This window comes from Dermacentor variabilis, chromosome 5, assembly GCF_050947875.1.
Source record: "Dermacentor variabilis isolate Ectoservices chromosome 5, ASM5094787v1, whole genome shotgun sequence".
NCBI classification, from domain to species: Eukaryota; Metazoa; Arthropoda; class Arachnida; order Ixodida; family Ixodidae; genus Dermacentor; species Dermacentor variabilis.
The window spans coordinates 140,190,238-140,203,831 of NC_134572.1; the positions used below are offsets into that span (position 1 = coordinate 140,190,238).

A 13,594-nucleotide genomic window follows, 5' to 3' on the forward strand; every position below is an offset into this window, starting at 1 on the left:
GACAATCTCAAAGTAATTTTAGGAATGTCTCGTGGGCGCGCAGGCTTTTGCCTTCATCCTCTTTAGTGCATGCTAAAGTGACTGTCAACTTGTTTCCTGTACTTAGTCACAAATCTGATTGCTTCAATCGTTAAACGTTGTTCCCCTGGGCATTTTTTGTCAGAAATGTATTAACGGACCGCACTGTGAAATCAGCCGAAAAAAAAAAAAAACATTGTCGTGGAACATTCGGGCACCCACCGCAATGAAGTCGTAGTCCTCGCGGCATGGACAACTGACACGACCGAGCGTACTAAAGATGGAGACATCGTACATGTACCGTAGTGCTGTTTGCGCCTCCAATGTTAAAATCGGGACACGCGAAATAAAAAGAAATGCTAATTGGAGGCAGCAGTTTTGAATAAGCTGGTAAAAGCATCCATGTAAATGCGTGGACAAGAGCCCCACAATGTAAATAATGGTTGCCACTTTTTAAATCACTTCTGTGGTTTCACTTGCCACAAGCACAGCCTGATTGAACATGAGGCACGCCGCAGTAGGGGGCTCCGGAATAAATTTGACCACTTGGGGTTCTTTAACGTGTTCCGAATGCACGCTACACGAGCGTTTCTTGTGTTCTGCCCTTATCGGAATGCGACCACCGTGGCCGAGGTCGAACCGGGGACTTCAAACTCCAAAGCGTAATCCTATAGCCACTGAGGTACCGCTGCGGGTAACGGCTCCTTTCAAGCACTAAAAGTCAAGGAAACGATGAAAGCAGTTCAACAATGGCACTGTTTTTCTTTCTTCTTTTTTTTTTCGTGAGAAAGCAAGCGCCTTTTTTAAATGCCTGCTACAATGCGCAGATCCGAAATAGATTATTATTTCGCAAGCTCTCAGTCACCGCTGTCCACGAGGTTGGGTCAAATTCAATGCTGCGTCGTGAAGTTCGTCTCTACTTATTCACTACAATCTTCACAAATTTCAACGGTGCACTCTGCGTTTCTCACCTACACTGAGTCAATCTGCTATCCTCAATCTTAGGCGAGTGTTGTGTCTGTGCTTTGGCTCCCTTTGCAAAACAATAGCGTTTAGCGCAGAAACCGAATTTCACTCATTGTGAAATATCTTCCCTTGGAACGTTCATTTTTACATTGTGTGGTAACCCACTTAAGCCATCTTCACTATTAACTGCAGAGCAAACTTGTTTATTGCTATGCTGTGGGATCATACCGGTTTTAAAGAATGCTGCATGGCAAACTTCATGAGGTGAGGAGGCTGCAGCAGCTGTATGCCATTTGTGTCAACCACCCGGCGGTACACTTTGGAGGAAAATATAATGAGCTTCCTTTCACCGTCCTGGACAAGGAGCGCAGGCAATGGTGCGCGCAAGATCGATGAGTTCAGTAATCCCTACAGACACGCTCAGCCGTAGCTATTCGTAAGCGGCTGTCAGTGAGTACTATCAGCACCATTGCGTACAATGAACTTTTGCGAAGTAGTACTAGTGTCATAGCACGAAGCATCAAGAAGCGACAGCTCGCAATCAATACGGCGTGCTGAGAAATACATGACCTAAGCACAGTAACGGCTGCACTTGCGGTGAACAATAAATATCAACAATTGTAAAGTTCAATGAACTATCTCTTCACTGCTTTCACTCATTCTTGAAACACACTACTCTGGTCAATTTAAATTGTTTAATCAGGATAAATGTAGTATCCAGAAACATGTATACTGAAATGTTATTCAAACGCGGTGCTTTTTTGATGGGCGTCAGACAGATGTCGTAGTCCTCTATAAAAACATTCTCTTTCAATACTAATATGTACAGGTATTTTTCTATACCCTCGTGTTGCCGTACTTATGCTCTTATGTTTCTTATGCTACCTTATGCTACTTATGCTACTTTATGTTTCGAACAATTTTCTAGCATGCGCAGGCATGAGAAAGGTGCATTGGGAAATATAAACAGCAGACATGCGTTGCGCACGTGATACGCCTTTATTCAAGCGTACTCCTGAAGTCCTCATCCATAGAAGCCTCCATATTTTCCGTAGCCTCCATAGCCTCCGTAACCACCATATCCGCCGTAGCCTCCGTATCCGCCATATCCGCGGCCGTACCCTCCATAGCCTCCATAACCACCGTAGCCGCCGTATCCCCTGTAGCCGCCGTATCCTCCATAGCCGCCGTAGCCGCCGTAGCCGCCGTAGCCGCCGTAGCCGCCGTAGCCCCCAATTCCGTATCCGCCGTAGCCACCATATGTGTAGCCAGCCAGGGCACCGGCAATGACAGTTGTGAAGACGAGGAACACAATCTTGAAGAAGAGAGTAATAACCGAGTGTGAGCTATGCAGTGCTAAAAAGCGACTATAAACGCCCCTGGCGGTCTCATTTAGGAGTGAAGCACACAATCCATATGTCGCAAATACATGTATGTATTTGCGACATACGCGTTGTGTGCATTACTCCTAATTGTAGCTCAAAAATTTCAGGCATCAAAACTGTTACTCTGAGGAAACCTTATAAACGGTAAGAACAATGCAACCAATGGGACACAGGTAAAATCTACATATGTCAGTACCAACTGCGCTGCACTGAACACAGCCGTATTCACCGTAGACCCATATGATAACGATCCATTTTCCGTAAAAAGTCGCGCACACTTAAGCAGCAGCTTAAGTTGGTCATATTCATTACTGTACTTCAGGAAGGCTCAACATTTTAAAAATAGTATTTTTTTTTTACTTTACGGCTCTACTTTCTGCATAACCGCTAGATTTGTTATACTGAATACTGACTTCGTGCTAAGTGCATGCCTTCGTTTAGCCGTACGTATAGACAACGTTCGACATAAAATTAGGGCAAGACAGTTTGTGAATAACCATATGAATTCCTGCACTCAAGACCCATAATGCATTTCGGCTTACCGTATACTTCATGGTGTGGCTCTCTTTGGCAGTGAAGCACCTGAGGTTGTCGTGGGCGGGCACGGCTGAGGCGATGTGTGCTATGCCGACGACCGTTGGAGGTATATATACCAGTTCCCGCCTCTCTCGACTTCGGTTCGCAAACCAAAGCGCGCCAAACCTGTACCGGCATGAATGGCGCTGGCAGCGGGGGCAAAAAATAAAAATAAAACAGCCGCACATTCAAAAAAAGTTATTTCAACCATGCACGCGGGGAGAAGAATAGGGTTGTCGCAAGATTTGGTTCCGTTATTTTGTGCGCTGACTCACGCTGGTGCAAATTGCTTTCCTTTTCCTCTTTGCACTGGACTTGCAGACAGAAAGCGCAATGGCGAAGATTTCCCCAAACAAGCGCAGACATTCGCTATGCATCCGTTCCAGCACAACAGAGGTGTTTGGCCGTCATAACCGCTGGCACGAGATTCGCGGCGTTCTTTTCTTCTCGTAGCAGTGCTTACTATACTTGCGGATAGAGGAGGTTGCTGACCGGTTACGCATTACCAGGGAACTTCACGCTCGTGTTAGTAAGTACTACAGCTGTCACCTCTTCAAGACGATATCTGTTGGGCTTTAATAATTGCCACTCTTCTGGTTACGCATCGCTAGCTCAAGAATTCAACGGCAAACGACGTGCACTGGAAAACGTAAAACTTCCAGCAGTATAATGTAATTAGCATGTTTTTGGAGTGTCTTGTGGGAACCTCGTGGTGTTCACTTAGATTGCTACACCATTTTATTAAAGGGGCCCGTGAAAGTGGTGACTGCAAAATAAGGCAATTTGGGTTTTTCTTGTCATTGTGTTGCCGTCTTTCAGGATAAAGTCGCAAATGAGGCCCGAGCTCTGATAACAACATTTATCTGACAAATAGGGTACCACACAGAAGTTTCGTGCTCTAATACGAGTTCTTGGCAGACGAGGTCACTCCGAGCTATTCAGCACGTGACAGTCCTACAGAGTTCACTTATGTATGTTATTGCGTTTACTCCCTTTACTTGTTGCCTGTTTTCTGAAGCACTCATGAAGCCGTTTTTCTTGTGTTAGGCAAGCCAAGCGCAGACCTACTTCTCCATGTACGTCTTGGTATAGTTCGCGAAATGCGTTATACAAATTGTTGTAAACGTGGCGCCTTTTTGCAGATATCTGGATGACTGAAGCTACCCAAAAGCAATATATTAAAGCTAATTGGAAGATTGTGTTAGAAATTGCCCTTGTTGATTCGATGAAGACAGACGGAATATAAAGACTGCGCCGAGTGAAATCCTGAACTGCAATTTATTGGAAATTTAATTTGAAGCATCTATAATTTCTATGTGTGGCTACATCCAACACCAAATCCACATCAAACATTGAAAAATACGACAAGGAAAGAAGGAAGAATACGTACACATCGCTGATCAAAAGCATGGTGCGTAAATGAACACAAATGACTTGATAGCCTTAGAATTGGCATTGTGAAGAGAATGTGTTCGCGTTCGACCCGGGCCAACAAGTGTTCAATTTTGCTACCTTACGTCCATATTCATAACTGTGAGCCGTCTTCATTCACCCTGTTCTATGCTGTCGATCATAATTCATTCAACCACCAAGCCCACTTTCCAACTTGAACAAGACAACAAATAGAGAAACGATAAGAAAAAAGCAACAGCAGCCAACTTCCCTGAACACGTCATCATTCACCGTTTTCCACACGTGTCAAGATGACTGTCATTAGTCAGACTTGCTCGAATTCCTGCATGATGCGCCTTTACATTTGTATTTAAGCTTTTTTTTTCAATACGTCTTTTAAGGCAGCTCTACTAAAAATAAAGAAAATACGCTTTTAACTAATTCCCGCTTTCGAGAAGAGGATCATTCGACATCTGAGAACTATTCTTATTTACGAAAGTGGATGTAAGGAAGCAGAAAATATGACACTGAGGCGCGTCAACATCCAACGGCATTATTTTAACTGGTATCAGATAAGCACCTTCGGGATTATTTATTGAACGAAGTAATAAAATGCAAAAAAAATTCAATGCAGCGGTGAATCTGAAGCTAAGTTATACTGCCGCACTAGTTATATCTGATGTGGAATTCCATATAAGCATTGCTGATCGCTGAATACCATATTTGAATAAATGTATGCGTAGAAGAGGATGTCGTCGTGAATGAGGCTGGTGGCTCCTTCTCTCTTAGCGAAACAATACATATCCATGTAAGCTGGTTAAAGTAAACCTTAGTATTCTCTAATGTTGTCTGGCTTTTACGAACAAACAAACAAACAAAGAAACGGACACGACAGCGGATTGAAATAAGATGGAAACAAATATTGGAATTTGCTAAAGTTTGGTATTGTTGCGCATGGCGGGAACAAAGAGAGAAATCGTATCTATACGAATGCAGCCAACTGAGCCTATTATAGCGCCCACATGTTTTTGAAGGTATCGTGCCCGACTTGTTGTCAACTACGGTATTCGTTTCTTGTAATATACGCCGGAAGGCATGCATTCAAATGGCACACTTGCGTGGAGATAGCATATGAGATAAACTCGATGTACTTTTTTCTACGCGAATAGTTTTTCTCGATATCGCACCATTTATCGCCCATTTCGCCTTGCATTGAAACCTCATTTCTAAAGTAAACCGTTGGGAGCCCGTCTCAAGGTTTAAATTACGACTGGACGATAGCAGACAAAGCATATTCGAATCTTAGTCTTTCCGTGTTTGTTAGATGACTCACAGTAAGTCAGTCCTAATTTCTAGCGCAGGGATGGAAAATTGCGACTGTATCATTTCCCTATCGCCTTATTCGCGTCGCAATGAAAAAAAGCTATCCTTGCCGTGAGCTTCGTTGACTTTGTTTCGGAAGAAGGTCGATTGTCACGGTTGACTCAATCACTATCACTGCGCTTTGATATACTCGACAGTGTGAAACGACCACATGAATGTGAAAAAGAAAATACACGACCTTGCAGAACGCACCTTCGGTGCAGAAACACAAACACACGTACTGACGCTCGTATTACTCGTGAAACGCAAAGGTATCGCTGATTTGTTCAGCGCCCTGTGACGAGCTTAACCAGGGTGGTTACGAGTGTCTGCGAGTCTTTGCTTCCAAGTCTCTACGCGAAGTAATTCAAAGACAAAGTTAAAAGACGGCAGTGTCGAGAGCAGGAAATATTGATATAAATCTGTTAAATACACAAAAGACGTAACTTATTGGCGTTGTTATTGTCATCTACCTGCACATATTCTTTACAGGTGTTGTTAGTTCCGAAGGGCTTCCACCCACTATCCTAATATCATAGCTTATTCTGCTCACAAAATACCTTGGAGCGTTTACTATACGTCCATTAACTATGCTATCAAGTACCGTAGCATCAGTTCTTCTGCCACATATAAGACTGGGCTGTCACCGATGCTTAGATAAAAAGAAGGGCGTTCATATTATAACACGTAATATTTCATGTGCTGCGGCTGAAGGAATATTTAAAACACGACTGTTGCTGGTGATTTACCATTTTAGGACAAACAGCATCGCTTCGTTAGTGCAGCAAATTGTTCATGGTTTACCTACGGTAACAGCCGCCCTGGTGTGTTCCTCATTGCGCAACGAAGAATTTTCGCTTTGTCATCACTGCCTAACGTGACTATTTAGTCTGTTAGACACATATGTGCATTCATAGGCATTTCGATTGGGAACAAGCTTGAAGCTAACCAACTAACTAGCATAACTATCCCAAAACATTTGAAAGTATTAGAATAATTACTTGCCTACACTGAATCTATATAACACTTGCATCCACGCAATGCTGACTATTTCTAGAAAAGTGTGTTTGTTGAAATAGAAATAGTTAGGCATTTGTCTGCTCCTTGTGTAACAGTTTCACTGCTACCAAGCAAGTTGTTGTTTTGGGTTGTTTTGGTGCTTTTCCTATTTTAGCATGCTCTGACGTATTATACATGCTCCATATTTGTATTTCTCTCACATAAAAGAAAGTTCGCCGATTTGGGAATTTGCTGGGTCTGAGGAGTCACACTTAGGGCTTACAAAAATTTAACTGCGTTAAATAAACTTAATAGGACCGGCGAAAATAAAAAAAAACTTTGCAATTGGTGAAGCGCACGTAGCTATTCGTTATTCGTTTATGAAAACCAAAGGGCTACGATTGGATTATTCGCTAACAAAGGAGTACAAATAAGAATGCGGTTTTTATCTGCTGTAACAGTGCGGTGTCTAGAAAAAAAAAGTACACGAACATTTTGGTGAGCATGCACGGACGTCGAGCCTTTATATTCTGCTCACGGTTCAGGATGCGGACTCAACGCCTACATAAACTAAACGCGGCAATATGTCGACACAGATAGAACAGCAGTATGTTCGAGCAACGCAGCGGAAATGAATGTCGCTGGGGCTGGACTTTAACTTTAGTCTATACGCATGTCTTACATCAAGAGATACGGGGAATCATTTGCGATTTTCAGTCATCTGACAGCTCATGAGAAGACGACTGAGCACTTAAAGACCACATCTAGATTGGGAGATACAACCAAGGTTCTTTGTTGCCATAAAATTGAAGCCATACATACGGAAGGAAATGTAGGTTCTCATTCCTATAATATTTTCAACATTCTAGAATATCAGTTGGCTGATATTTTTATAGCGAGAGTATCAGTGGTAGTACCGTATACATGTATGTTATTGACGATGTACTCAATAAAGCAATGAGCTAGAGAGCACTTCATTTTGATGCAGACGGCACAGTTCATTCTGGTTCCCAGCTTACAATGTGCAGTTGCGCAGTATCCCCTCAGTGAAAACATGGGTATTTCTGTTTGTGAGCACACGATTCCGTATTTTGCTTCCACATAATGGTCCATCCAGTTTCAGTGGAAAATACATTAAGTCAATGAACTTGTTTAGGTAGAGTAAGCGAACACGCGGGTTCTGTATGGATTAGGGCAGCACGACAGCTAACCAGTGAGTAGATATGACACAAAAATTGTGCGACCTTGAAATGTCACGACTCAATTTCCACCGACGCTGTTTCGTACGAGCAGTAGAAAGAAGAAAGAAGAAAAGAAGAAAGTTGACTATAAAACTAAGCATGAATAGATTACGCAAGGACACAAGAAGTAGAGACGTTAAACAGTACTTCTCCAAATCCAAATATTTAGAATTTTGCCTGCGCATAACGCGCAATGCGCCCAATATTTTCGCCAAATATAAACTTTCGAAGAGTAGAGTTCCCTCGGCACACTCGGAAGCATTGTGTAAAATGACCATATAGGGATTCGGGAATCTTAGGAAAGGGTTTTTCAGAAAAACTGCTTTTCTTGAATATGCATTTAAGTTCCCTCACTAATATACCGTAGCGTTCCTCCCAGGTTCACCAAATTTCACTACGGTGGCATTCGAGGGCAGCGGCCTAAATTTTGCGCCACTCAGAATACGAGTTTTTAATGCTCCGGAGCACAAACATAGTAATTCATTGCAAATGCTGCACTTAAGAAATATGTTTCGAACTTTGCAAACACAGGGCACATAATGTGCTCTTCATTGGCTTCGCAAGGTTGCGCAAAATTTCGCAAAATAAAGCAAAGAATGTTAATGTTTCGCCGCCGATTTAAATTTTTACTCCACCAGTTGGCACTTAACTTGAGCTTCGTATCTCTTTTAGTTTTTTTCTTTATTGTGAGAAACATTGTAGACAAAAGCAGTTTTACTCAATAGAACGCTCGAATAGGTAATTTTCTCTAAAGACTGTAATTAGCATATACCGACGAAACTTTTGATCGTTCAAACAAGCTTTTAATCGATCGCCTGAGCTGATCGTGCGCGAGGACACCGACATTCCGCCTGGCTCATTTACCCTTGTCCCAGTCTTCTGCGTTGCCGTCACCAATGCTACGGTATTCCTCAGACCATCTGACATCTTAATGAGCCGCAAAGCCTTCCCACTGCCTTTTGCAACGCTTGACATCGCCGCCGGCCACTGAAATATTTTGCGTACAATCCATTTTCTGCTCTGTTACGTTGCTCGTCGGTGAAGGTCTCGGTGTCGTGGGACACCTTGACTCTTCGTTCTTTGTTACTGTGTCGGACGAACCTTGCCATATTTACTCCAACGAACTGCATGGCCTTTCAACACTTGAAGAGTCATCGAACGTTATGTCTTGGAGTTCCATCACCGATACATTAACCCTTGCCGAACACTCTGAGGTTCTTCAGCTTCTACACCACATTGCTGGGCCCAGTTGCGGCCCAGCCGCAACTGGGCCGAACGCCAGAAATGTACCACTACATTGACACCTGTTTACACCAGCCGTTGCGAGCGATTCGAAGATATGCTATGCGTGGCGTTATTCCACCAATTCACAGTCCTTGGGCATCTCCTGTTGTTCTCGTTCGCAAGAAGGACGGGTTTAATCCCTTTTGCGCTGACTACCGTCAGTGACACAAGGTAACGCGCAAAGACATCTATCCTTGGTCGCGCATCGATGACGCCCTCGACAGCCTTCAGGGAGTCGACTTCTTTTCGTCCCTAAACATGCGTCCTGACTACTGGCACGTCCCCATGGCTGAAGCTGATCGCCAGAAAACTGCATTTACTACACCTGACGGCCTATATGAACTCAACGTGATGACCTCTGCGCTTTTCAAGGCACCTGCCAAGTTTGAACGACTCATGAATAATACCCTGCGTGGCCTCAAGTGGTCTATAAGTCTATGCTACCTGGACGATGTCGTGGTTTTTTCTCCTTATTTTCTATACCCGCCTACTTCGATTTAGGCATGTATTGACCTGTATAACTAGCGCTGATTTGCAACTGAGCCTACAAAACTGCCGCTTCACTGCGCGGCAGCTGACCATCTTGGGCCACACCGTGGCTATGCACGGCGTTCTACCCAACCTAGCGAAACTTCATGCAATCGCTGAGTTTCCCAAGCCTATTAACATCAACGGACTTCGCAGCCTTGTGGGCCTAAGCTCATATTTCTGGCGCTTTGTTGGCAATTTCGCCCTTGACCCAGTTTCTACTCGGTGGCACGGACCTCTCCTCCTGGTCCCCTGCCTGCGACATCGTCTTTGCTACACTGCGTCGTCTTTTTACCTCTCCGCCTATTCTTCGCCATTTTGACTCGACAGCTGTAACTTAAGTACATACAGACGCCAGCGGGGGCGGTCGTGGCGCCGTCTTCGCGCAACATAAACATGGCTACTACGAGTACGTCGTTGCCTATGCGAGTCGCGCGCTGACAAAAACAGAGGTCAATTACAGCGTGACTGAAAAAGAGTGCTTCGCTCTAATATGGGCGCTTAGTAAGCTCCTCACGTACTTATACGGCTGCCCATTCGACTTTGTGACGAATCACCACGCGCTTTGTTGGCGCGCCACATTGAAAGAATCATCCGGCTGTCTCGCGCTCTGGACAACTCGAATCCAGGAGTAATATATTCGCGTAGGCTATCGCTGCCGACGCAAGCACTCTAACGCAACCCTGCACCGTTCACCTCTTCCTTCAGACTCAGCCTGCAGAACCGCTTGCACACACTCTATATCATCTCTCGACCTGGACTCAATTAGCACCAAAGAACGCCGTGACTGGAGGATCGCTTCTCTTTTCGCCTCTTTCTGGATCATCGACGATCCCTGTATCTCGATCCCTCCGACGCCAAGCTGTTCATTTCGCCATTCGTGATTGGCTGCCCCACCGACAAAACTGCGCTCCCGAAGGCTGTAAATGGCCACTGTTCATTAACCGCAGCTTAAGATCACAAATGATTGCCTCTTTTCAAGACGATCTGCAATGTAGCCACGCGGGATCATTAAGCATGAAATGCTTTTAGCTCCCGTCGTCGGCAACCTTCAAGTGACCTTGAGCCAAGAGCCAGAGCCGTTATCCTGGCACTCAAGACAAGAACTGAGCGAGAACATCCGGGCATCGTCGCGTGAACAAAATGAAATTAACCGGGTAGCCAGGCAAAACCAGGCAAAGAAAATGCGGTCTCGGCCCCCCAGCCTTTGTACTGGATCGCATTACATAGGCTACTTAGTGCCCAAACAACTTACAAAAAATATTTATTCCGATTCATTCCTGATGTTTGGTCGCAATCTCACTCAAGCTGTAACTTCTAGCACGCTAAAGTTTTATTTGTCATTTCTAATAGCGGACGTTCAAAAGGCAGGTGCAGGGCCACATAAACTTGATAATCATCTTTTGGGGCTGAGACAGGGTTGCCTGTGCTCTTTTGAGCTCCAACGGTGAGTGAGTTCTGCGGCGCCATTTTCGCAGTATCTTGAGCGATGGCGCCACGCTGCGTGACCAAGCCCTACCTAAGGCCTACCTACCAAAGGTCGCACATTGACCTACCTAAGGCCGCACATTGCCAGCCGACCACTTCTACTCGACATGAAAAACAGAAGTAGCCACAGATGTTGAGAGCGCTGCACTGTTCCAAGAAGAAAAGCGGACTAATGCGACGGCACCTCAGGCACCAAAAAGACGCCATATAGACGTAATTGTTTCCTGTCGTTGTCTGTGACAGGAAACAATTGCGTCCATATGGACCAGTGCACAGTATGGCGTGGTGCGGTGCGGTGTGGTGGGGCGTCTCATTGAGAACATGCACTGCATCCATTCTAAGATTTTGACTATTATCATCTCCAACCAATCTGATTTCCCGGTAGTCATTTCATGCCTACACCTACTCTCGAATAAGGGAGAGCCAGCAGTTCAGTGCTGCCCTGACTGTCAGCGTCGCAAATCGCCTATACGCGCGCTGGCGCCTTGCAGCCACTTCCGTGCCCACCCAAACCTTTCTATCGATTCGGCATTTACGTATGTATACAGCCCGCTTCCAGTGACGCCGGATGGCAACCGGTAGATCATAGTTGCGGTGGACCATCTGACACGCTATGCCGGATCTGGTGTTTTAATTAAATGCTACAGCGTGGGACGTAGCCTTTTTCGCCCTACATCGCTTCATCCTTCAAAATGGTGCACCTCGAGAACTGCTTAGTCATAGAGGTCGCACCTTCCTCTCCGAAGTCATCGAAGCTCTGCTTTCGGAATGTCACATTATTCATCGAACAAACACGGCATACCGCCCGCAGACTAACGAGCCCACAGAACGGCTTAGCCGTACTCTCGGTTAACCGCACTCTCGGCGGTTCTCTGCGCACTACCTTAGTTTAACCGCAATCTGCGAGGGCTATTGTCAAGAAGTATATAGACGCGCCTCCGTCCAGTGGCATTGCGCAGGCTCGGCTCACTCTGCTCGCGCTGCTGGTCGCCGGTGTCTTTCGAAACGGTTGCTCACGCTGGCTCGCCTTTCCTACTCGTAGCGTCCTTGAAGGAATGCACCACCAATAAACATCGTATCAACGAAAGCGCTGTACGGCCCGTTACGCAAAAACCCGTCGGCGTAGTCGGCGTGACCGAAAGATCGTACCAAAAATGACCGGTGGCGCAAAGAGTCAACGCGCGTCACAGGTTGCTCGGATTGACGTCAAATTTCTCAGGGAGGTTCCTGTAAACAAAGTAAATTAATGACATTGAAAAAAATTTAGTAAATCTTGCTCTGGATGAGAATGAAACCCGGGCCTCCGGGATACAAGAGGAGAACGCTTCTCAGATGGTACAGCGGCTCCGCAGTGCTGGTTTACTAAATGTGTGTCTAGTGCGCGCGTGATTGCACACGCGACGCGCAGCCAATGGGGAAGAGTTGACGCCACGTCATGAGTGTATAAAATGAGTGTGTAAAATAAAAAGCCTCAATGTGCAAATGAACGGCACTGAGCAGTTGTAGGAGATATGAAGACCTCACCGGCAAGCGAGCGCATTGAGGCGCTTGGCACCTTTTGAATTGGCCTTATCGAGGCGCATTTAGAACGCAGGATAGAGCTTGTGCGGACAAGGAACCTGCGAAAGAGAAATTCACTATTGGGGCTATAATGCTTTCCCATTCCGATACGTCAGCATGCTGCAGTCTTAAACGTCTCTGCTGATTTTTTTGTTCTTTTGACCCTGTAAATTATGATTCCAGTCCTGTTTGGTCTTTCTTGATTTGTTAGCTCTTGCAAAATACTAAAGGGCATGTTTCTGTGCAGCATTCCGTTCTCATATTTGGCTCCCCATTACCTGAGAGTAGGAGCAAAAAATCAACACAATACGCGGTCTATCGCCAACATCCGACATGATGTGGTGGCGCGGAGGTGATCATCCCCATTGCCGAAGGGAAAGACGAGACTTGCAGCTTCTTGCAGACCGCGAGTGGGAATCGAGCTAGCCCGGACAGCTAATGTTAAAGTTGAGACTCTATGGTGTTGCAGTTTCTGCTTTATTGTTGTGTTTTTGTTTATTTTATTTGATGCTCTGAAATGCTGGCTCTTCAGCAAATGTTACTGAAGGACCAACATTTCGTGCTACACTTTGGCTGCACGTGCATCTGACGTTTCATCGAAAATGTGTCTAGGTAAGTTAGATAGGCCGTGTGGTTTTCTGTGGAACGAAATTCAACATACATAGTTAGTTCTAAAATCAAGAAGGGGGCTGACAGATGGAATAGCACACTATGGTATAAAGTTTGTAAACAGGGATAAGGTGCCTCAGAAAGGCTGGCCAACGTTTCGATAGGAGGACCGTCCTCCTATCGATA

The 13,594-nt window shown here is 45.2% G+C and overlaps 1 protein-coding gene across 1 annotated transcript; it reads right to left on the bottom strand.

The window, feature by feature from the left end:
- Positions 1 to 1,964: 1,964 nt before the first annotated feature.
- Positions 1,965 to 3,020, bottom strand: LOC142581981 (uncharacterized). Its single transcript, XM_075691419.1, has 2 exons — positions 2,912 to 3,020; positions 1,965 to 2,299 (listed from the first exon to the last, which is right to left on the bottom strand). Exons 1-2 carry the CDS (start codon positions 2,921 to 2,923, stop codon positions 2,009 to 2,011), a joined length of 303 nt encoding a protein of 100 aa, XP_075547534.1. The 5' UTR covers positions 2,924 to 3,020; the 3' UTR covers positions 1,965 to 2,008.
- Positions 3,021 to 13,594: the final 10,574 nt, after the last annotated feature.